The 25,583-nt window shown below is 43.2% G+C and overlaps 2 protein-coding genes across 6 annotated transcripts in view; one reads left to right on the forward strand and one right to left on the reverse strand.

The window, feature by feature from the left end:
* Nucleotides 1-1,091: 1,091 nt before the first annotated feature.
* immp1l (inner mitochondrial membrane peptidase subunit 1) lies at nucleotides 1,092-12,979 on the reverse strand. Of its 3 annotated transcripts, XR_012961721.1 has the most exons (7): nucleotides 12,898-12,979; nucleotides 6,614-6,727; nucleotides 6,428-6,516; nucleotides 6,158-6,284; nucleotides 1,795-1,905; nucleotides 1,454-1,660; nucleotides 1,092-1,246 (listed from the first exon to the last, which is right to left on the reverse strand). XR_012961721.1 is itself a non-coding variant. In XM_076146962.1 (6 exons), the coding sequence occupies exons 2-6, from the start codon at nucleotides 6,716-6,718 to the stop codon at nucleotides 1,160-1,162; spliced, it is 519 nt and encodes a 172-aa protein (XP_076003077.1). In that variant the 5' UTR covers nucleotides 6,719-6,727; nucleotides 12,898-12,979; the 3' UTR covers nucleotides 1,092-1,159. The 3 variants fall into 3 exon arrangements, 2 of the variants coding, with proteins under 2 accessions (XP_076003077.1, XP_076003076.1); XM_076146962.1 differs by lacking the exon at nucleotides 1,454-1,660; XM_076146961.1 differs by lacking the exon at nucleotides 1,092-1,246 and having other exon boundaries at nucleotides 1,257-1,660.
* elp4 (elongator acetyltransferase complex subunit 4) overlaps nucleotides 12,367-25,583 on the forward strand; it is a 45,334-nt gene continuing 32,117 nt past the window's right edge. Inside the window, exons 1-6 of one of the 3 annotated variants that reach the window (XM_076146959.1) lie at nucleotides 12,367-12,439; nucleotides 14,594-14,629; nucleotides 18,671-18,792; nucleotides 19,526-19,660; nucleotides 21,051-21,187; nucleotides 23,705-23,789. In XM_076146959.1, the coding sequence (XP_076003074.1) occupies nucleotides 18,700-18,792; nucleotides 19,526-19,660; nucleotides 21,051-21,187; nucleotides 23,705-23,789 (450 nt within the window). In that variant the 5' untranslated portion in view covers nucleotides 12,367-12,439; nucleotides 14,594-14,629; nucleotides 18,671-18,699. Of the gene's footprint in view, nucleotides 12,440-13,074; nucleotides 13,266-14,593; nucleotides 14,630-17,373; nucleotides 17,474-18,670; nucleotides 18,793-19,525; nucleotides 19,661-21,050; nucleotides 21,188-23,704; nucleotides 23,790-25,583 lie in introns of those variants that run through there. The other 2 variants (XM_076146958.1, XM_076146960.1) reach the window with 2 other exon arrangements.

Raw genomic sequence — 25,583 nt, forward strand, 5'->3', positions numbered from 1 at the left:
TCACACTCAGGCAGATAATTCAGTGTCACAGGGAGCCTTGTCTCTGACCCTCTGGCCCCCTCCAGACAGAGGAGCAGCTGGACGGGGACCCACGGCTGCCTGGAACTCACTTCCCCTGGGAAGCCTGAAGAAGAAGAGTCCCTCTCTGCCTCGGAGAATGACCAGCTGAGCTTCCACAGCTCGGCATGTGAGTGTACTGTCATGTGTCTGTTTCCAGGAAGGTCTGTGCCGCTAAAGAGGCAGGAGGCAGGAGGAGGAAGCATTTTGTGGGAGTCAGCATGTGAGACCATCTTGATTTCCCCCCCTCTGGTCAGACTGTAAAGTTTTGAACCATTCTGCTTCCTTTCAGGACTCAACATTTGGTTCCACACACAATCTATTCGGTGGTGAGCGTCGCCTTACTAAGTGCTTATTAATATTTTATGGTTAAATGGGGAAATGTTAACATTTTTTCAATTACCTCAGCAGCATAATAAAATATTAAATACTAAGAGCGCTTTTATTTTACCATAACTGTAAGAAAGTGTAAACATGAGATTAATAACATTTCTTTGAGGCAATGTGAAGCGTCTTTGTTATGATTTGTATATTTAGATAATCCCTGTTTTCAAAGTGCATCTACAAACATGCTGCAAAAGCGCACATCAGAAGATCAGTAGTTTAAATTTAAGATTAAACTACAAATATACAATAACCCAATAACCCAAATAACATCAACCACCCATCTGAAGAGTTCTGTGGATTGTTGTTTAATTTATCGTCTTAAAGCTCAATTATTTGTGCGACCCATTCCTGAATAAGCCTGATCTCAGCATAAACTCTTTGTCTTTGCATCTCGTCTGCGTGTCACTCTGCCATTAGCAGTTCCACAGAGAGACACAGCTTTACTCACTGCTCACGCAATGCAGCTCCTACAGTGCTACAGCCAACGCTGAGTGTTCCACGTGACAGGATCTTGTACTTTCTTAAATCAGCGCACACATGAACTGTGCAGTGCTGTTCACCATTGAAGCATACGTCCCAAACACCAGGCCTAAGCAAATTAAATGAACCTGATCAGATAAATATGAGCTGAGAAAAAGGAACACATGTAGACATTATTACAAGCTTTATTTAAAAATCAGTCAATACAAGGTAATGAGTATACAGAGTGTGTGAATCAGTCTGAGTCGGAATTTCTTAGAGTTTTATCGATTTGCCTGGTTGGGCTTTCGCTGAGAGCGCCAAAACTATCCGGAGGCCAGAGCTGTGTGGGACAAACGACAAAGAGAAACAAACGGGTTAAAAGAGAAAAGGGACTCTCACAAATTCACCTTATAATTGCCGTTGTAACTATTTCACTCTGGCTAAAATGGCTATTAATGATGCATTTGACTTCATTAAATGTCTTGTTATCTCATCTGCTTCGAGTAGAGTGCCACTGTCCAATCGGATAGACAGAAGGTTGGCTGACCTGTTTCCGGGGTCATGGTTGCTATGACATCCAGTAACGTGACAACACAGCAGAATGGAAAGCTAGACAATATGGTGTTCAGGCCTTGGTCAATCAGACACACTTGCTTTGAACTTCCAACTGACTCACGTCTTCCAATTGTGCCTCAAACGTCCATATTGGACTTTTGAACAAAAACACTGAAAAGATGTTTTTGGGTGGCCTGGCCTGGAGCAAAGCACACAACAGTGCAGTGTCAGTATCCATATATGAATGCTACAAAATAGCTTTTCTTTTCTTTTTCATATTGTGCAAATGTGTGTAAAGAAAGCTTAAAATCTGTGAGAACATACTGTCGTTACCTTTAAGCAAACACGGCCTCGGATGAGGGCATACGGAATTGGGCCATAGCTCCTGGAGTCAGTAGAATTCCTAAGGTTATCCCCTTCTAGCCATACGTGACCTTTTGGAACCTAAACGCATCAGACATGGAAAGAGCAGAAGAGAAAATGATTATGTTTATTATTATGTTTAAACCTACAATAGAGGAATCAAATACCATGAGCAGCTAAGATGATGGTGCTACTTTACTTTGTTAAACTGTAGTTCATCAAGTACAGAGAATGTACTTTTACCCCCCCGCGCCTCCCCACCCATCAGTTTCTTCAGCCATCTTAACGTCAACCTGCCTGTCCCTTTTTAACCCCGTACCGTCTTAGCAGAGGGGTCATGGGTAACGGGCAAGGTCGGGAGGATTTAGAGGAACTTCAAACGGGGTCATTAGGCTGTTGGCTGAGATCTGCACCCCTCTTACCCAGCGAGGGCAAAGCCAGGCAGAGAGAGAGAGAGAAAGAGAAAGAGAGAGAGAGAGAGGGAGGGGGGGGGAGAGAGGGGGAGAGAGAGAGAGAGAGAGAGAGAGAGAGAGAGAGAGAGACACGCTAAGCTGCGGCTAGCAGCAGTGTCCAAGGGTCTCCACCATGGTCCGACCTGCCAGTGGGGTGGTCATCCAAGCGGGCTCTAATTCACAGTGACACCAATTATGATTAATCTCATCACTTGAGGAGAGTAGGCTTGTCAAGGCCCTAATTAAGTGCGCTGTCCCCCTATATGTGCAGACAGGATCAACAACACATTATATTGTCATAATGGGCATCACAATCCGTGCGTCTATTTTTGTGCTGCTGAACTTTTTTAACGGCAAAAGTCCTCTGGAAAAACAAAATATCTACAGGTCGCGTCACACGTCTTCTGTTTATATTTGTCATTTCCATCACCCAGGTTTCTGATCAGTGTCTTCAGTCGTACCGCGTTTCGTTTCATATTCGATAATTGAGACAGATGATGTGACATAATCACGAGCCAGTGACATGTTGACCTAACATGAGGTAAACAACTCGCTGAATAACGACGACACAAATGAATATCATTAAAGGAGTCATCTGAGAACCATATGTCAGCATGCTGGATTCCCACCATTACACCTCATTAACATGGTAACATATGCTGGCTCCCAAGCACAGGAAAGAGAAACACCACGGTTTGTCATCTGCCAAACTAGAACCCCCTGTTTCTGCTCATCTTCCATTTAAAAAAACATCTTTGTCTTCATCCTACAGGTGTGACGCAAACAGTTCAAGTTTCAGGGAGGCAACTGCAGGAGGAGCAAATACTTCTTAACACTCACTTCTTGATTAGGAGGCTTTCACAGCCTCCTTTGACACTTCAGCTCTATTGAGGACCTGGTCCGAGCGTAACCACTAACAAGGTCAATCAATTTAGATTGACAAAAGCCAGGGAAAGTACTTTGATTTTCAGGTCTGAGAAAACAAATGACCTCACAGGGAAACCCAAGTCCTGAGTGAGGACAAGATTACGTTAAGGATCATCCAGGCTGTATTTCAGAACAGCGAGGAAGCAACGGTTTAGAAAGCTGCTGAAACCCGACCTGTCGTACAGTGGCCAGGCCCAGAATAAAAGCTTATGCATATCACCTTACAGGGTGCAGGTGTGTGAACAATGACAAAACAACACCTAAAGTCAGAAGAAAACCACTGGTTTAAAAGTAAAAAGCTGAAACATGGGGGGGTGCCGTTCCTAACTACTTTTTCCACAGATAAACTTGAGGTTTTACTTGAATCCCTGCATGTATATGAGGGTTATATTTGAGAATAAGCCTCCCTGAGGTCCTAATGATACTTGAAACATGCGAACATTTCACAACACAGACGGCATTAACACACTCCCTCCTGATTTCATCTACAATCACAGGAACAGAAAGAACTCAGCCATCTAAGTTGTAATCAATTGACGACGCCTCCGAGACCCAGGTAGACCCAGTGCCCAGTTATAGTATTTACTGTGGAGCCGCTTTGATCAGCCCCGCTGGCAGCTCTGCCATGATGGATGGCAGTGATTGCAGCCGTTCTGTGGTTGTGGGATGGGCCGGTGCGAGGCATTGTGTACCTGTCAGAGACGTGTTGAGAAGGGCTGAAACTGGAGCTCACCTTGCTGTGGAGGTGTGTTGTTTAACAGCCACACCATTACAGTGCTCATTATGTTAACATGATTGAGGTGGTGATGTTATGTTCAGCTTAAATACATATTGGCGTATGTAGCTCACCTTTCACCATAATGCTCCCTCTACCTTTTATGCATATTAAGTGTGGGGGTGTTTCGTCTCTCTCTCCCTCCCTCTCTCTCTCCCTGCTATAATATTAGGGATCAAGTGTCATTGTTTTGACACAATAGCTCAGACACAGAAATGATTCCAAAAAGGTGACAGGGCAATTAGTCTGCTGTTGGATCTGGAGGACCTGCCTGTCTGTCAGAACAAAAAAGGAGGTGATGACAGGGCCTAACACCGCCTTCCAAATTTCATCTTTACAGGTCCACCCAGAATGGCTCACACCATGCTAATGCTTACACACAAACACAAAAAATACTCCCTGAGGGAGGCCAAACATTTATGTGAACAGCAGGTATTTTCTCAGTTGCCTTAAATGTTGTCACATAAAGCCGCTTGAAATAACAGGACTGGCGAGGGTTCTGCAGTTGGGAACGAGCTATAACATGCATGTATTATTATTAGTAGTATTCATTTTTGGGAGGACATTTCCTTCGTAATGAGAAGTGGTAGTGTCAAGCTTAATGCAGCCAAAAGTAGTTAACAAATATACGATTACCTTCATTTCACAAGATACGAGAAATGCAGCTAATAACAGTCTAGACTCTGAAATTATTCTAGCCTCAGAAAGAACAAACAAATCCCAAAGATCACCAGAAAATGTTTTTTTTTTTGTGTAAATATCTCGACCCATTCCTAATGTAAGTAGTGCTGCATTGGTGAATAAAATGTTTGTGGGTCTTTTGTTGAATGCTTACAAAAGGGAAAAATCTGTTTAACATGTTTAATTGAGGCAAATACAAAGGACACTAAATGCAGCTCTGTAACAACTCACAAAATGACCAAACAATCAATAATCATGTTAGAAATTGATCATTTTCAGTATACAGAAAATAAGCAGCAACAAATTTGCCAAAATTGTATGCACATTCATTTATCTTCATTAAGATTTTAGGATGACAATGATTTTGAAACTGAACATTTTGCTTGTTTCTCAACATGTATGTTTGTATTATTTAGATATCAACTGTTGTGATTTCAAACAAAAGCAATACTGGCCTGTAAGATTCAGCACATATTGAGCTATGCGTGTTAAATGGCACAGACATTACTACAGTGTGTGTGTCAACAACTGTTTTGATGAATTGTCAAAGTGACTGAAATACACTACATACTTCGAAGCTTCCACCATCTAGTGACTGGTATGGATGACTTACAAATATAAGTGAATAAAATGAAGGCGGCTCCAGAAAGAAAGCTTATCAATGCACTTTATCACAACCAAACATATAGCAGCTACTGAGCTAGTGATCGGTTTCAAAATGACACCGAGTGAGATATTTCCCCCTAAATCAGTCTAGCATGACATCACCTGCTCAGCTGAGTCCTCATATGTGGAGGTTAGATATGTGGAGCAGGAAATATCTTAATTCCTTTTTTATATTTCCTGAATGATACTTACAGGCTTGGCCTTCTGCTATGTATCTCTGAACTCATCCAACAGTCTTCCCATAAAGTCGATAAAATACGCAATAAATACAAATCCATACATCATAAACACAACCTTTGGTTTGTGGACACACACACTGACACACATGTACACACACCTCCGCCCACCCATCAGTCTGTCCATTCGGCTGGCACTAACTCTAACAGGCTTCAGAGAGATTGCAGGCCTGAGCTGTGGGCGTCGGGGAGAGTAGTAATAGAAAAGCAATGACAGTGGTTTTACCGGCAGAACCCCTGCTCTCTCTCTGGTTTTATCACTGTTCTAAGGAAATATAGGTGTTGTCAAAAGCTGATATTTTGACCAATGACACAAAATGGACGTGTGTGGTCTGAAATGTAAACAACTGTGATAGTCCATAGACTGCGGTGTACACACACACAAAGAAAACCAAAGACAATCTGAGCGACGGCGTGGAGATTCTGTTGTGGTTTCTGTGAGATACTATCAGATGTTTTGTTGTGAACAAATGCTTCGTTCATTTGCAACGATTGCAAACCCTTAACCCTCCTGCTACAAACAGACCCTGGTACTGCACAGATGTACAGAATGAGAAAAAGTTTGTCTCTTTGAACGAATAGAAGCTGGTACTTACGTATGTGTGGGTCTTGAACATATCTGAGGGGCCGCTTGTGCAGACCTTGTCACCCTCCAACCCGATTACCCTTTTACAAATGTTCATATGTGGATCAGACGGACTCTTTGCAATTACGATGTCACCCCTGAAAGAAAAAATACGCAAGATCAATGACTTTGTTCAGTTTTGTGTGCAATAACGCATCAGTAATGCTCAACATTTTACAGTGCATCAAAAAGATAAACAGTAAAATGTTTCACTCTTTGTAATGCAAACAATGGAACCCACTTATCTATTTTGCAAAGATGGCGGCTCACGCTTTCCGAGAAGACAATATCTTCGCTGACGATGGTCGGCTCCATAGATGGACCGGAACACTACGGAAATAGAAAATCTGTTAGATCCTGTGGATAAATGACTTGGCATTTAAATGAAAAAAACTGTACTTGATAAATCATTGTAATATATACTGACCACCACAAACTCTCCAATGTATTCAAATGCACAGTGAGCAATGCAGCCATACTGGATTGTGTAGCCCACAAACCCCAGTGTCTTCCCCAGCACGCTGCGGAACATCTCCACCTGCTGCATGAAACACAACAATATGTTAGTGCATGAGACGACGTATTCAGTATATGATGTACGTGCATTATCACACGCTTTATACATCCAACCATCCATCCTCTACAGGCTCTGGCTGGGTTCGTTGTAGGCCTGTGTACTAAGCAGTGAGTCTAAAATCAAAAACCTCGTCAAGGTTTAAGTTCCAAAGGTGTGGACAAGGTTGTCACAGTTGGCCTACTGCTAAGATGGCACATTCCCTGGTGTTTCATTCTCAGAGGCTCAGCGGCCAGTTCACACCAGAAAACTGCCCTAAACTTTGACCCCGCGTAGGACGGACCAATCAACACCTTGCGCTCAGGTGACGGACAAACACAGAAGCTGTGACACTTCCAGCCAAGCAGCTCCGTACTGTCCACAGCTCTGCTCTGACACGCCGTCGCCTCCGCCGCCACCACCACCACCACCACCGCCACAATCATTAGGGCACTTATCAACTTCTGTCAGCACCATAGAAACACAAAGACACCCCCGTGCCGCAAACACTCCTGTACAAACACACACAATGGCTATCAGTGTGTCTTCTGAGCAAACATCCCCGCTGCACTCAGATTATTGACTTTTACTCAAGCTGCAAAGTGCTGGATGGGCAAGAGGAAAGTAAGTCAATCTTTACACACTGTCACGCGCGTCATGTATACGCAAGGCACACGCACAGATAGACGTACACAAAATGACTGAGAATCTATAGGTGCAGCTTGGGCTAGAGTGCAAATGCAGGTCAGTGCTGTATGCCACTGGAAGGGATTAATTCAGCACATACAGTATCACAGGAAGTTCAGATCACACCAGGTATGTATAGGAGTCTATAGTCTACACTTCAAACATGTTTTTGGCTCAGGCTCCGGTCCTGCCAGTCCACCATGGGGTAAAATAAAATCTTTTTCTCTCTCGTCCATATTCCTTCTGTCTTTCTCCCCCCCCGCTCCCCGTTCTCCCCCCTCTCTCTCTCGCCATGTCTTCTCTCCCTCCCAGGGTATTATTAGCCAAAGCAAGCAGAGCGGAAAGCAAAGCCCCAAATCCTCAGAGCGCTGGGAATGACTTCCCAAAGATGGACATGGATTAGACCCCCAATTTCTCCCTTACACCCCAGCCACCCCCACCCCCCTTTCTCCCCAGGTCCCCAACAGACCGGGTGTCAGGTGGCTCTCCCAGCCCTGCCAAAGGTGTTACCCCTAATCCCATTACCACCACCCCCCCTTCTCTCTCTCTCTCTGTCACACACGCCATTCTCCCTCATTCATGCTAACTATATCCTACCTATTAAACCCTCTATGTATTCTTTCATCTTGAGCATGATGTGTTGCCTCTGCCCGCTCGCTGCCCTCGCTGATCCAAACACACCAGACTCCGTCCTTTCACCTTGCTGTTTGCCACTACTCCCCTCTTCCCTCCGTCCCTTCATCACCCCTGGAAACCTTTGGCTTTTTTGCCACCACTGAGGATGACACTGCCCAGGCAGGTGAGCGAGGACATGCACAGTATATATGCACAGCACAGGGCCCAGATGAAATGCCCCTTTCCAGCCACGGGCTCTGTTCCTGTTCCCTGGGAACTATAAAGCCAGTCCTCCCCCAGCTGGCGCAATAACACCTCTGGCCCTATAATTCCTCAGCTGGGAAGCAAAATGGTCTAAAGGTTAATGTGAATCTGCACTAAGGCAGCATGTTCAACTCTACCCGTCTTGCTCTCATCTTATTCCAGCAGTGTCTCTCCGTTCTGGTGTGGTACCGTGCACCACACAGTAAAGCATTGCACTCTCGGACACCATCTCACGTGTTCTTCTTCCTTCTGCGAGGCTGGGAATCAGGAATCTTTGCAATCCTTACACCGCTCCCTCTCAAGACACAGTGGACAGCCTCCCGTACAGCTGCCCTCATATTTTCGACTCTCCCCCTCCGTCTAGTGTGCATTCATCATAGGTAGGGATTAAGGGACTTTGCATAACAAGATCACACGGCCAGTGGCTGATATCAAGAGAGTCCATATGCAGCCGCCTGGTTTTCTGAGGCACCCTCTGTCATTGATAGCGTGTGTGTGTGTGTATGTCTGTGTGTGTGCATGTGGTGTGATGGTGTGAATGTGCACACACAATAGCATTACTACCTATGTGTTTCATAGGATGTGTGATCTGCAGTAGCTCCGTTGGGATTCAGTATGAGCCGGACATCCACAGAGACCTCTGATTGGATCTCTATTACCCCCAATTCCCCTGAGCGAAGCATCAGATAACCAACAGTATCTCTGTTGCCCTAATACCCAGGGCTTGTGTCTGTGTGTTGGGTAGCAACCTTAATTGAATGCTGTATTACAGCTGTAAATTAACACAAAGTCTCTCTGTTAATCCAGGATTACACGCCAAACATGTTCATGGGAAAACAAAGAAAGTCAGCGCAGCCTCTTCGCAGAACCATCTGTGGCCACCGGCCTCCCATGGTCACAGCACAGTGCTACAGTGGGGAGAAGAGAGGGATCCCAAATGAATAGCTGCCGATGGAAACACCCCATTGTGTGTTTAACTCTGTGATCCTCTTACTAGGGGAGCCTCGTTGACTCAGGGCAAAGCAACAGCAAATAGTGGAATATTAAAGATAATTCTGCATAATCTGTAAAGGGAACGAGGTACTGTGGATGTCTCACAGAAATCTTTGAAAGTCAAAAATTAAGAAAAATGCAAAAGCACATTTTTGACTAGACGCTAAGTCAGGAAAACATGGAGAGTCTGAGTAACTGATAGGCACTGCTGAAGTTTTCATTGTTCTAAAAATTTCTCTATTTTGAATGGTTTCTCAAGATGATGCAATATGGCAATGCAATGGCTATATTCTTATCTTTATGAACATTACTGCAGGTACATGTATTGATGCAACAGCCATTTATGACATCTAAAGTTTGTTTTAGATAGTTACTGCTATTAGATATTACTTACGAGTAATTATTGAGAAAAATCGATCTGATACAGGCATGTTCCAAAAAATAAAAGATGTTTTAACAATGTGCAATGAACTCATCTAATGACACTGAACAAACATCACACACAACAATAAAACGAGGCCAATAAAAGCATAGAACAACTGATACCTTATTAAACCTACATTATATTATTGAAACCATAAATATTCAAATAAGAAACACCACCGGGTGTCTCCAGAGATTTGAGCCTGCCATTACTTGAGTAGTGTTAATTGATAAACATGGCCGGTCTATTAGAACCACAAAGAGAATCCCAATCCAAAAAGCTCACAAGGGCCTTGAGGTGGACTCCTTGCACAAGTAAATTAGGAAAACATGGGCTGAGAGAGAGCTGGGCAACAGGGGGGCTAAGAGGCTTACAAGCCCCTTGTCAAATACGCTTCTTCTCCCTGAGGATCCCAGATGGAAGGGAGTCTGGAGAAGCGGGCAGGACCAGAGAGGGACAGGATCCCACCTCTGATGTCTTCCTCTGGGCGGCAGAAGGGAGAGGAGGGAGGGGCGTCGGCCCTGTTGTGCAGAGCTCGATTTGATCTTAATGTGAGCTAATAAAAAGAGGAGGTTTGCAACAGGGGGGGTCTGTTTCCAACTATCAGTCCAATCAGACATAATCCTGCTGATTTAGACACAGACACCTGGCTGGATGGAGAGTGACAGATGTAAAAGTCCCAGTCACCAATCACTTTGTCTATCCTCATCTCCTCTGTGGCTGCCTTCTATCAGGGACTTAAATGAAGCGACTGATCTCCATATTGCTCTTTTCATTGTTGCTATCGGCAACACAGCCGTGACACAGCTGAGCGAGGCTACTATTTGAGGAGCTGGGCTTAAACCTACAATCAATGGGTCAGCCAGAGCAAATAATAGCCAAGTGATATGAATACAACTGCTATGAATTGAAAGGAAGTGTGGGCTGACAGACTCCCCAGACAATTACATAGAATGGAAAAAAATTTCAGCCGCTAAGCCTTATTGTATTGACTACACACGTATGTTTGGCACTGGTATAGCGCCGAGAGAGTTGAAAGATCTTATCCGGTGTTGTCTCAGATTCACAAAAGCGTTTGTGTTTTGCCCTGAGCAGCTTGTAACAAAGCCTGGGATATTTTAAACACTGGCTAATGACAGAAAACTTCACCTTAATGCCAACAGTCCTGAAGAATAACCTGACTTCTTTATTTCTCATTTTCATCCATTGTCATGTTATTCTAAAGGTTGCGCTAAATTCAGCTCTGGCTACAGCTCAAGAAAGACGTGTGGAAACAAAAAATACAGCTATTCAAACTATTTTGAATGTACAACAAATACAAAAAGTGAAATCCATTGTCAAAATAGGTGAGATGTTTATAAAATCCATCCTACACTTATTGTACCTTTGCCCTTAGATTATTACCTTCCTTTAGAGGCTAACAAAACAAGCTGTGCATGTTTTGATGATAATCTTGCATCCGCGGACACAAGTAGGGTACCGCTTCTCCTATAGCTCCACACCGATGGCAGAATTAGACTGAAGAAAGCAAAACAATCTGACCAGGAAAAGGCTGACATGTTATGACTGCTGCCATTATAAAGCACAATCAGATAAAGAGCGTGATCAAACTGATAGACACTTTCAAAAACATACAGGCACAGATGCCACATTGGAAAACCTGGAAAATTAGATTATTTTTGTACAATAAGGCTGTGGTGTTGACACTACCACACAGCAAATTGTGCTGGAGAGCCTCGAGGTTAAATTGGAATTGGAATTGGAAGTCAGCTGACGTGCATTGTGCAGAGGATGTGGAGAGATTTTCCACAGTTATGTACTCGTGCATCCTGCACATTCACTGCTGAAGCAGCTTTCCCCCATCTGAGATGCAGGTCAGTCACCGCATCTTAGCTGTTTCATATAAGCTCTCCACAATGCCCAGTGTTGTCCAAGATGACATGTTCCCTTGGTCTCCTGTCAACACGGGTAAATCTCAACAGTGCTGTCAAAACAGCAGGACTGCCTCTGCTGAGAGCATCTGTGAAGTGAGCAGTTGGGCGGCTGCCTCCTCTGGAGCCTCACTGCATCCTGTGATCTTGTGCTGCTCCTGGGTTCTCCCTGTCATGTGAAGCTCTAATACAGCTGTTCTAGGGTTTATGCCGATTAATCCTTACTTGGTATTAATAGATCTAAAACAAAATATTGCATATAATTTGCTTTCTGCATCAAATACTGCTGCTACTCATGCTGATCATCGGCTCATAGATTATTTTCTTTCCATTGTTGTGGATTTGCAGATACACTTAGGCACAATTGACTTAATTATTAATTAATTTTGCTACTGCTGAAATACATCATTTTGTTGCATGATAAAGTCGATATTTTGTCTTTGGTGTCTGTCATTCAGCATTTACACAGAACTAACAATAATGTAACATTATGAAACAGGACTACAACTGGAATCTAAAATACAACGACAAACGGAACCCTACTGTGCTTTACAATCTTATATTATTGGTCAGCACAATGTTGATTTGCAGTACATCATAACAGCGGTTTGTCATGTTTATCCCGGCCAAAAGTATATTACTACATGTGTCGTGTTATCAAAAGTATCTCCTAAAGTTCAAGAGTCCAAACTGTGAGTGCCAGTCAGAAGGTCCTGCTGCTCCCTGGGATCATTTCAGAAGCTTTCTGCTCGCACTGATTCCTCTGGACTGTCACTTTACCATCAGGTGAACACTGCATACTGATCATGATTAGGACAGAGATACTCAACTTTAAATCTGTTTCTTTCAATTTAAGATGACTAGTGTTCAAATACACACAGGACATGTACAGATACTGGAGGTTGAAACAGAGTATAGACCCAGAGAAAACTAAGAATCACTAAGTATATACAATGTGCTGTGTAGATGTTTTCCTGTGGGTTGCGGGGGTATAACTGTTTTTATTGACGTTACCAGACTGACTACGGTTAAGTGGGGTTGGTGCCTGTTTTGTCAGACCATGCACAGGTCATGTACAGAATCAACTAGGTCACGTTTTGTACTCGCACAGAGCCAGGCCGTTTTCTCAGGATATGGTCGTTTCACAGAGCCGGAAACACATTTTAACTCACATTATTGTAAAGGCAGAAGCTCATTAAACAGGTAGAAACAGGTGCTACTATGATAAAGTGAGGTCTACTCACCTACTGACTGTGTGTTACAGAACACCCCGATCATACACTCAACACAACTACAACTTCCTATCTACACAACGCCTCCTTACCGGCTCCGCAACAATCGCTGCTCTTATTGGCTGAGCGTTAACAAACTGGTATTTGATTGGGCGACGCTGTCCAAAACACAAACTAGCGTCATTATGCTACTACTACCAACAGTATGGCAGCTCCCATGAGCAGTGTGGGTAAACACTCTGGAGACCGTCCGGCGAATACTACAAGTTTTCAGAAGAAAACACGCAGCAAGTTAATTTCCATAGCTGGTACCAGACCCTCGGTTCAGAACGGACAGCTTCTAATTTCCACGGGTGTCACGTCACTCGACTATGTGCTCGGTCAGTCTGAGATAGCGATTAAGTTAGCTGCACATGCTAAGAGTATCTGTCAAAGTAACGCATCATAGATTTCATAATGGGATCTGGAATGGAATCTGTCCATTGTCAGACACTCTAGACGGCGCTTGTCTAGAAAGTGTCTTGTTCATTACAAACAGCACACGTGTAACTGTTAATATTATGGATGTTGAATGTCCTGGCATGAAATATTGTTGTGAAAAATTGAACACTACAAAAAGCAGCTAAAGCTTCGGTGTAACTAATAACATTAATGGTGCTTGTTCCATTTCTATGCGTCTTTTAGCGCTGACAGAACTAAATGTCATGCAGCCACTAGTAGTATTAGCTACACCTGTATTTGACCAGCCAAAATGTATGTTGTAAATCTATGCCTGCTTTTAGGAATGTGTTTTCATGTTATATGTTTTTTAAAATGTGGACAAACTGTTCAATGGTGTGTCATGTGCTGGTATTTTAACTATAACAATATGATATCCAATAATTACATTCATTATCCAGTAACTTAGACAGTGTCATACAACGTTTTGACTAATGCCAGTCAGAAGTTCCCAACCCTCAAATTAACATCTTTAAATTCTTTATTTTTTTCAGTAGTTTGATAGATGTACTTAATTGATCCCAAACTGGGAAATAATTCAATTTCCAAACAACAACAAGTTGGTTTGATATACTCAAATTCTAAAAAGATAAAGTGAAGAAGGCTTTGCATAGGAGAAGATGGAGACGGTAAAGTATCTGTTCTATTTGATAAATTCTAGAATTACTCAATTAAAATGGTTGGCCATTTAGTTTGATCGATAATCTGATTAGTTGTTAGCTCTAGTTTATCGTATTGTCATGTTTAATTTGGCATATTAGAATATATAAATATCAGAGAAGACATGCCTGTCTTCAAAACATACCTCTTCCCTTCATTTGTACTGCTGACAATACCATTCTTTGTTTGTTTTTTTTGCTAACATTGCCATATTTAGGGACCACTGCTTTCCTCTGGTGCAGGTTTTTGGCTCCAAAAACCGACTACATCATTAACATTTGAATAATTTCACTTTGTGACCTGCCTGGTTTCACTTCAGGTTTTGGCCATCATATCACCTCAGTTGTTTCCATTCAATGAAACAGAGGCATGTCACCTATAGTTGTACAGCCCAACACCATGTGGCACTTAAGGCTTTACCAGCCCACAGCTCAATCTTGCTAGGAGTACAAGTGTCAACACAAATCTCACAACGTATGAGACCAACTATTTTATATGTAATGTGTTCCTTGCCAAGCTGATGTTGTTTTGTTTTTGTCTGTACAAACAGGTGGTGGATTAGCAGTTGGAACAGTACTTCTCATAGGTGAGCCTTTCAATTATCAAATCAAACATTTCATTGATTTTGTTTGATTGCACATTTTAAATGGCTTTTTATTTGTTGATATACCATAGGCAGCAGTTTATTTCTGCTAGATGTTTTTCTCTGTTATCAAACCTAGATGTCTTGTTTTATGCCTCTCTAAATGTTACCAAATAAGATAAATTTTTGTTTAGAATTGCACCGCAGGTTACACAGCCTAGAGTAAATAAGTTGTCTGATTGACATTCTGTCACACACTATACAACAACAATCAACTCCCACTGCACTACAATTAGCTTCACCAAGTTTAATGGTTGGTTTTCATATCGCTGACAGATCTGTTTTGAATACCATGTTCTTTGCATTGAGTGGAGTTGTGAAAGAAAAGTTGAAGTAGTGAAAATTATCAACTCCTAGATGGCTGCGCCTGGAGACACAGAATTAACTCATCAACCCGCTGTAGCTTTAGCAGATTGTTTATAATCTGACTAGAATTTCCATAAATTCCATAAATTTAATTCAGTTTTACTTTCCAGTGTGCTGCAGCAAATCATACAGTGCATTTATGTGTGTATTCCCAGTGTGTCACAGAATGGAAAGTCTAATGACGAGAGGGTCAATATTTCGGATCCCAGGTGTCCACGCTTCTACTGTGAGCCTTAATTAATATGTTCATCTGGAGACGTATGATAGAAGTTGTGGAATCATATTCAAAAACAGATGCAGTTTTGCTGGACATAAATGTCATCCACTATATTATTATTATTATTATTATCATTCATCATAGGCTAGACTATTCGCTGGTAGACATTAAGGTTAAGGTAGTCTTGTTTCCCCTTGAAGCTGTAATTTGTGTGTAGCCAAGGCCTATACCAACTGATGATATTGCTTTGCCCTTTAATTCATCCTCCCAATCGATGCAGGAGTCAGTGATTACACACTAATGCGTTCTTCCCTTCCATTTTGTGAATCAACGTACGGTTGGTTTCATCTGGTAATGAGAGACACAGTAAAGGTGAAATGTGTGTGTGTGTGTGTGTGTGTGTGTGAGCGCGCTGTCTTGTGTTTCGATGTGAAAGAGTAGAGCGTATGTGTGTGTGCGTGTTCTATGTGTCTGTTTTGTTGAGTATGGAGGGGGGGGGGGGGGTGTTGGGAGTGCGTGTTTGTTTGTGTTTGTTTCAGGCAGTCGTCTCCTACAGTCCCCCTCTTTAGCCATGATGGCCTGTTTGTGAGACACAGACATGAAATTATCAGCTCGGCTCTGCCATTGAAGTTTCTTGAGCTGTCCATCCCTATTTTGTCAACCGAGGGGGGATCAGCCCAGTATTGCTGTTTTCTGAAGGTCTCTCATCTCTCATGTCGTTGTGTGAAAAAGAACAATTGCTAGCTTTATTTTGTTGACCATGTGTGGTTTTACTCTATTAGTTTGGGTGAATGCCTTCAGCTTCAAACTGTGGTCACCTGATTAGTTATTTCTTAGCTTTAAAAACAATTTCAGTATGAAGTCAAGTAGCCTTTTGTGATTATCACTATGACTCACCAGTTAGACCTTGCAGACAAATACAGCATGTTATAAACTCCTGAATATTTGAAAGTGACATTATAGATAAAAAGAGAAAAGAGAAAAGTAACTCTACCTCTGAAGTTACTTTTGTAACTGTAGTCTGCACACAGTTCATCCTTTTGTTATAGCGTATGTTTTTTTGGGTTCATTTGGTTTCACATTGCCATAAACAAAGCGCACCAAACTGTCTGATCTGCTGGACTTAACTGTGATGCTTTTGATGTCTGTGTTAGCTGATTGATCGGGGCTACCATCCATTTCCCATCATGTTTCCCCAAGATCACGCCAGCTTACTTGTTTGGTGCGTGTGAGTGTTCATACCTGCCAGAACGGCCAGAACTATTGAAAACGTTGTGGTTGGTGCGCACCACACAAGGTAGATATGAAAATGCCCTTAATCACATTTAATTACAAAATCTCTGTAATGATGGCTCATCGGTGTTTTCTCAGCTATTGACAATGATTAACAAAAATCTTCTCAGGGCATCATGAGACATATAATAGAGAAAATGCATTTCAGCCTGCAGTAATTCAACAATGTAAACCATTCTAAGTTGAGGCTTACCAATATGTGGTGTGTGGAGGACATGAATATTCAATAAGGGAAGTGCTGCTAATTAGAATTCAGTGTATTATGACCCAACTCTGAGGCAGCGTTTGCAAGGTAGTTCAATGATTTCAAAGGCGTTCAATTTCTTTTTCTGTCTGCTGTTTAGGCTTAAATGCATTTGGACTGTGTTCTAGCAACAATAATAATACTCCATACAGTACAGAGTCATACAAGGGGGAGAACATTTGTCGTGACCTAGATATGTTGTCTCCTCCCCCCGCAGCTTCAGATATGATTCAGGACTGTTGACTCCCACTCTCCTGTTCAAAGGCAAATGAAGAAGAGGCGTTGGCCCCATTTACCAAACCTTAGTCAGGAAAAGCAACAAAAAAAAAAAATCGCCCCACGACTGTCCAGTGTGACTGATCTACCTCAAAGATATGACCGTCCCCCACCCCCTGTTGCTCCTATACTGCCCCCACCTCCTGCACCCCTCCTCTTACCCCCCGCCTCAACAGCCTAATGACTCCTGGAGGTTCCATTTGTAAGGCTCCCATAGAAACACAGCCACAATAGGCCCCATCTTGAGAGGGCCCATCTGGGAGTCTTTGTGGGGCCTGCTGAAAGCCACAAAGGCCTGCTGACCTAGAAACCCATCAATAAGAGAACAGGGAGCCCCACCGACAACAAATTGAAGAGCCATGGAATTTCCTGGGCCATCCTAAGTCCGTAGGTGAGGACATAGACCGGGAACGTGGGAGGGAGGATTCTCCGGATGCTCCGGGATGACACGTCAGGGTGTCATTCCCAAGCTGTCAGCTGTATGCCCATTACCTTAAACTGTCACTGATGCCTTTGTCCCTGTGCCCACTGTTTGTCATTGTGTGGAGAGGCCTATGAAATCTTTACAAAATGGTAATTGTGACAGGAAGCAGCACTAGCATGCTGGGTAGAGTTATGTGGCCAGCTTGGGGGGGTTTCTTGCTGATTTTGGGGTTTTTGGGGTCTGGAATGGATGGGTGGCTATTTTAGATTTTAAGAATCACTTGATGATCTATTTGATGCCAAGAGGACATTGTAGCCACGCCACAATGTGATTGTGATGTTGTCTCATCACGCCGACATTTTTGCATCAAGGTGCGGAATTTCAGTCAGAGGAAATGCGTGTTCTGTTTTCAGAAAAACTTTAATTGAAAATAAATAGGCTTGATATACGCAAATAGCATAACAAAACACGTCAATGAACCGCTTCCATCAGAGTTCACAGGAAAAGCAGATATAAGGAAGCTGCATGTCAGCAAACATTTTGAGGACACTCACGATCTGATCCTACTTATGCCTCCCTCTGTCATTTAGCCTGACTGCTGAGGTACCTTTGCATTCAAATGGCGGCATAGATGAATGCTCAAGACAGGTGCTTTCCACCCCCTCCCTCCCTCCCTTCCTCCCTCCCCCCCTCTCTCCCTCCCTCCCTACCTTCTCTGTTGGCTGCTGAATGTGAGAGCTGAACATGGATAGGAATACTGTTATGACACTGACAAATCTGCTACAATACGCAGATAGCACAATAACACCTACACTGACACTACAGTGACACTGTTCCCTTTCAACATTACTCGCCATTTCATCTCCTCCAGCCGATAGTAGACCGTGGTCCTTATTTCAATTACAGGCAGCCAGTGTGATGTGGTCATGAACTGACTGCATGATTAGAAGAGAGAGATGAAACACAATGTATGACAGCCTTTTTGATGTTTGTTTGTTATAATTCCAGAATGACTATGTGATTCAACTAGTTGATTTATAAAGCTTTTTCCTTGGCCCTGCAGATGATGTTGGCTGAATGACACATACTGATTGACAGCTTGTGCTTGTTTGTTCATGTATTTGAGTCTCTCCGCTCACACCTATATTTTTATTCTTTTTTTAGAGGAAGACCGATATGATAGCTACTCGCGTATGATCTTAAAGTACTTTCTGGCAGAAGGAGTGGTGTGTCGACATGAACTCTTCGTGGCAGCGGCTCAGGACCATCCAAATGACATCTTACAGGTATCAGACCAGGAGGTGTGCTTTTCTGTAACCACAGTTAAAAATGCTTTTTTGTGACATTGTTTTGCTATTTTGCAACTACTATTCCAAATACTCCTTGATGCTTACTGGACAACCATTGCACTTGTGTCCCACTACTAAGAGGATGTTAAAAAATAAAAAGATGCATTTTAAGCAGCTGTTTGTATTTTTATCGGAATATATTGATTTTGGCTACCACTGTACAATATTTAGGTTTTTCAGATCTGTGACCTGGCAGGTAGTAAAGTTTGGTCAAGACATATCAGGGTCAGTAGTGGGATCCAACAGAACAAGGGTGGCACGAGGGTGGCATTGCTTAAATTCTTTTAGATGCATCCCTCTGTGAACAGGACTGTAGCCCCAGAAGCTGACTGTCACCCAACATACAGGAGGAGGGTCTCCCTCCTACTGATTGATAGTAGGAGGGGTCACTGCCTCACCCCCTCTTTACATATCAAAGACTTATTGGAAGAGGGGGGCTCCCTATGGGGATATATCACATCATCTAGTGTTTTCACAGTATGGTAATCTTCAGAGGTCATGGTTTATGGAGAAGACTGTATTGTCTTGTAACTCTGTGGCAAGTCTCACAGTGCTGTTGTGCAACACTAATTTTTTTTGTCTGTTTGTTTTTTGTCAATGAGGACAATTAAGATATAATTTGACAGTTTATATGCAACATGTAATCATATTTTTTTGTCACGTTATGCAGGAGCTTCCTGATCCTATCTTGGACGATATCGCTTTCCCCAAACCAATGGAGCAACACAGACCGTCTTTTGAACCTCAGGACAATCTAGATGCTATGCAGATTGCCTGGCGTTATCAGAATCTTCCAAAAGTGCAGGTAATCAGGTGTTGAACACTGTTTTGATTAAGGTAGTTATGCTACGTTTATTAAAAGTACAGCCTGTGACTTTGTTAAGGATGGAATGAGAAAGAACAGTGCTGGCTCTCAGGTCTTAGGGGTTTGGCAATTGTCTCCAGGACTAAATCCATCAGCTTCTAAACTCCTTTGTGAAGTGAATGAGGCCTCAGCCTCTCCTTTCAGAGCTGGACCAGATTACTCACACTTAGCTGGCAATAGGTAGGCTTTCAGTGGTCCCCAACTCACATATACACATATACACACACGCTTGCACCCCTGCTTAGCCTGGGAAACAAGAGTACTTTGCAGCCTGTGCATTGACATGTCTGCTCGCTCAACCCTGTGACCCAGACCTGCGCCTCTGTCTTCTCCCAAATCCCTGCCTTTCCCCCTGCTAGGGTCGGCAGCCCTACACTCTTTCTTCCGCTTTGAGTAGAGGTGACCCTCCCCTTCTACTTCTCTGCAGTCTCCCCCCTTCAGTCTATAATCCATATCGCTATGTGGATTAACAGCACACAGTGTGTCCCTGGGGATCCTCTCCCTCTTTCTCTCTCCCTGGAAACGTCTTTATATCTGTGTCCTTTCCTCACCTCTCCCCCTTCCCCTGTAAAATCGTCTTTACAAACCGCTAGTAAGCCCCACCAGAGGATTTGCATCCCAAATTCACCCCTAGAGTCAACGCTGAGTTTCCCCTAACACACACCTCTCCTGGCATTGCCCACTGTGTCGCTCTCCCAATGAAGACATCAGATCAAAGGTGAGGCCGTCAGGGCGGGGATGGAACGCTAAGCGGGTTGCCTGGTTCACAAAGAGAAGATGAGCCCCTGACCCCCCTGCCCTGCTGACCCCCTCGTCCCGCCAGGAGAGGGACACACCGGGAGCCCTAATCCAGATTAAGAGTAGATTAAGGGCCCCTCTGACAATGGAGTCCCTGCTTTCACTGGGAGAGAAGAGCTAAAACTCTCTCTTTCAGCTGCAGGAAAACATCCGCCTTCCCCTGAGTCCCTGACACATTTGCTTTCACAGCTAGAAGTGGACATTTATGTGAAGAAATGATTAAGAGCATGTTCCTAGTGGTTGTTTAACTTCTCTGCTGTCGGAATTTTGAGGAATGACCCATAAACAATGCAATTGCATTACCATAGCATTATGAAGGGCACTCATTTAACTTGTCAGAAAGGCCAATCCGTTCTTTTTTATTTCTGAATTTAATTCTAATCTGCAATTAGTTATATCACACATCATTTGTTAGTAATTGAAAGCAAGCAGCTGTGTGGGAAAGTGATGACTGAAAATCTTTTAATGCTCTCTAATCCTACAACTTCAGTTTTCAAGTTGTAACATGAGTTTGGCTTGTTGCGCCCCTCAGAGTGCCCTGGCATCCTCGTCCAGGTTCGGGCACTACTATGACGTCTCGAAGACGATGGAACCAGAAATTCGCTTGACAGCCAAGTGCCACCGCTTCTACGCTCCAGAGCATCACACCAAGTCATCACCCACACACAGGTAAAAAGACTCATCCACTGAAAACTTAGAAACCAATGAGACGTCCTCTGTAGAACACAGACACACAAATATGACATCATCCACATAACAGTTACACAAACAAGACATAATCTGCAGAACACAGATGAGCAAACATGACATCATTCACAGAGGGCTGCTTGCCCAACAGTGCAGATAGATCAAGGTAATTTCAAGAGCATTTGAGAAAAATCGGTCCTAAAGGAAGAAATGAAAGTCCACATTCAACCCCCTGAGAATGATTTACAGCCACTTTCTTAAGATTCTCAATTAAAAAAAACAATACAGTTTCTCTGTTTTGTGTAAATAGTAACTTAGTTTTATTGTTTGTCATGGTTCCATCCAGTTAAAGACATAATAGTAAAGCCAAAGTCAGTCATAGTGCTCACTTCACTGATTGCATAGCTGAATAAAAATTTTAAACATCCGCAATTCTCATCGGATTCGTTGTTGCGTCCAATTTAAATAACAAAAGGTGGAGTTTATTGCCCACATAGTGTCATTAACATTAGCCTGGGATGGTTGTATGTTTAATAAGGTTTAATTAGCTTGTCTAATTTCTTAGAAACAGCTTGTTTCATTCTCTACTCTTGAGTATTTGCTATCAGCCTCGACATTCAGTCTCTTGGAAAAGTTGTGAATGTCGATTCAAATAAGGGTCCTGTTTGCTCAGTGTCTTGTTTGATTTCTCCTGCTTTGAGTGTACTTAGGGTTCACAGGTCACGCCAGCTCTTTACTTAGAGAGTGCTGCTGAACACACAAGGGCACACGTAGGCCCACTTACACACACACTGGGTAAATAGTGCAATCTGGAGAATGAGGAGATGGCGTTAGAGAATCCATCTGCTTTTAGTTCTCCACACAACCAGCTTAACAGAGCACCCATACAAACATGTTAGCCATTGTGATGAAACAGCCCCTATAAATCCTACTACTCCTCCTATCAGAATTTAACCATAATCCTTGTTCACTTGGAGCAAATTAAATAATGCAATGTGTTCTGTATTGCTGTATTCAATATTTTGCAGATATTTAGTGATTAAGAGTGACACGGTGGCACTGTCATGCCAATGTGGAATTTGAATGGATTCTAAATTTTGCCGACATTTTGACAGCAGGACACTACACCTGCACTGCTCCATTGTGCCTCAGGCCCCGCCCTAATACTGACACACACGTACACACAGCACATTACACGCACACATATACCACATCAACTCCTTAGCAGGCTACTCCCCCTTGCACGTGTCCACAGCCCCATGTTGATACCCTGGCTGTTAAATTGCTCCGTTTCACTTGAAGGCATAATTGGCACAAATTGCTCTCTAGGTGATACAGATCCTGTTGTTTAAGACCAAGCATCCCCCTCCTCTCCTCCTTTCTTACTTGACTGAAAGAGGAACATTGAGATAAAGAAGCTTCTCTGTGTATGATCCTAATTAGCTGATGCACTAGCCCCTGTAGCTAAGCACCTAGACCTTATTGCTACCTGAATGAGGGGTGCTCAGTAGGGGTAACTGAAATACAATGCTGCCCTGTACAATGGTTGCCAACCAGAGGCAGCCTCTCACTCAACTGTGTGTCAAACCATCCCAACCCCCTAACCTCAGAGCAAGGGCATGGGCAGAGAGGCCAAGCAGGGTAGGTGTCCCTCTTTCACCAAACAAGCTCTATCATTAGCCCCAGCGGGGTCAGGAGGCACCATTGTTGGACTGAATAATTGAAATAGAGTCCGTGGATATACTTGGCCCAAGTATAATCACCATGAGTGTGTATCACTGTTCTTTATGCAGGGCTATTGGCGTGTGACCAATCTATGTGTATCAGCTTTTGTAGCCTGCAGGTCAAATTGACAACCGACATTGCAGCCCACTGTGACTCACTTCAGAGTGGTCATTACAAATGTTGGGGCGTTCTTAAGTGGAGGGCCCTGTGTAAAAAGCTACGGTTAACATTTCTATTGGCCATCCTATAGGCACATGGTGGGCTCAGCAGTTGTCTTGACTGTTGCTAAATATTAGTCTTGATTGTACTGTATGGCCTTTGTCAGTAGTGCACATCTTACCCCTGATTAAACACCAAAATGCTGCTCCTTGTTAATTTTAGATATCAGCCCATTAAATCCCTCCTCCTTCGCTGTCATCGATGTGTTGTGTGTGTTTGCGTGTATGCATGTCTCATCTGTCTGTCTGTCTCGGCACAATCAGATCCTCAGGGAGCTGACAGAGAACCAGTCATGTTGTAATTTAATCAACCAAATAAATTAATTGGATCTCTTGATATGGATCATCTGTCTGCCTCAGTGATTACAGAAAAGCACAGTCAGGAGGAACATACTGCACTCATAGAGGATTAAGCTACTGCGGTGATCAGCTTGGCCCAGTTTGATCAAAATGGTTGAAGTTACTATTTACATGTCCTAAACTACCTTGTTTGTTCTCTTTCTGGTTCTGTCCCATATCTGTATGCGCTCTGTCCTCCTTCCTATACTGTTTTCAGCCCGATGCTCGAGTCTTATTCTGCATTGCTGAAGTCGCTTCAAGATGTCATACAAAGGGAGGGATTTGATGTTGCTGCACCCATGGTAAGAATGGAAACTCTTAACTCTGCCCGGGTCACTTTGATACAGGTGTGTTAACTCCATCATTTATTTTTGAGAGTATCCCCTCTGTCTTTATTCTGTAGCTGTTATATACAGGAGTGACCAAAACATTAGAAACACATTTATCCAACAACACCTTAAAGCAAATGGATGTAGCTTTTTAAATAGGTAGCAGGGGATCCTCTTTGTGGACACCTAAAGCTGAAGCCCATGGTAGATCACAAGTCAGCAGCTGAACAAGAACAACATTTTTGTACCATCAAGTGCAGATTGTCATTTGATTTCTATTAGTAGAAAGCCAAAGCAAGGGGGACTTTTCACTCCATCTTGGTATCACACAGGTTGGACTTTGGATCAAGTCACATTGTTACAACAAATTAAGCTCCTGTAAGCAACAATGCAAAACAAAGGGGCAGCGGTGCAAAGGCAAGGCTATGGCAAGTGTGAGTTTGTCTCTAAATTGAAGTGACTCACTGCAGGGTAACACATCTACTGACTTGCTGATACCAGTGAGTTGAGGCGGAAAATGTCGAACTCTAATAGCCCAGTCAAATTGTTTGATGTTATTAGTTTTCTGTACATTAGAGCAGCTTTTCAAGCCACTAGAGCTGCATTTCTAACCTCGAGCTCTCCTGTCACATTCCAACTTCTTTGAACCCTGTTTACCTCTTCTCTTATCTGCCCTGGTTGGCCTCACCTATGTGTCCCAGCTGTGTGTCTTATCTTTGACATACATCTTTTTAATAATCATCAATCCTCTGCAGAATGCCAGAAACATTCATGGTCCCGTCTGTTTCTCTTGGCTTTTCCATTTATGTTTTCCACAGGGCCAAGTGTACTTGTGATGTGCGTGTGCATATGTGTGTGTGTGTACATATGTGTGCCTTGTTCACCTACATTTCCTGACCCCTCTGCTCGTCACCTGGAGCCACCTTTCCCCCTGTCACTCATGCAGGCTTTACTTCCAGTACCCTGCGCCCCCTGCACCGAGTGCTGTCGCTCACAGGACATATTAACTGCTGACATCATTAAAGCAGTGTGGCTGCCTGACATGCTGTTGGCACAGTCTAGGAATGTCGACCAGCACAGAGCGACATGAGCACTGGCACACAATTGCTCAGTATGGATCAATGTCAATATTTGATTTTTTGCTAGCTCTGCCATCATTAACGGTATATACATATAGTTCAAACCAGTAAAATTATGTAACAGATTCAAGCAGGCCCTAATCTCTCATCATATTCTTTGGAACCTTTTGTAGTTAGTAGAACAGGGCCTGGATCTCCACAGAGGCTGTCTGGTGATTAGGTTGTGGTCCCAGGCTGGCGGTAGACTGTGTGGCTGGCCTCTGGTCCTTGGCTGGGCTCTACTGGCACTGCTCCCTGATTTTTCTATAGGCTAAACTATAGGAGTTAAGTTTGGCCTCTCCTCATGATGTTGCCACAGCAACAGTCGTGTTACCACAGTTTCCTCCTGCTGGGCTTCAGACGTAGAAATAGATTTCTAATTCTATGTCCCCCAAGACCTGTGTAGGCAAAGCCTTCTAAACAAAGAGAGGGCATATCTAATAATGACAGCCACACGCACACACACACACGGAACACGAATACTTAAATACTACTTCTTAGGGAATAGCCTAACAGAGGATAAATGCAAAGTGCAGTGTGAGACCTCCTATAGGAAACTATGAGCTAATGCTGAAAAACTCACAGAAACAATGGAGTTTATTTTTCCTAGATGCCCATGATTCAGATCTCGATCCAAATGAAGTTTAGG

This window comes from Genypterus blacodes, unplaced genomic scaffold (genome assembly GCF_046128005.1).
Source record: "Genypterus blacodes isolate CSIRO-AG114 ecotype Tasmania unplaced genomic scaffold, CSIRO-AGI_Gbla_v1 ptg000036l_1, whole genome shotgun sequence".
NCBI classification, from domain to species: Eukaryota; Metazoa; Chordata; class Actinopteri; order Ophidiiformes; family Ophidiidae; genus Genypterus; species Genypterus blacodes.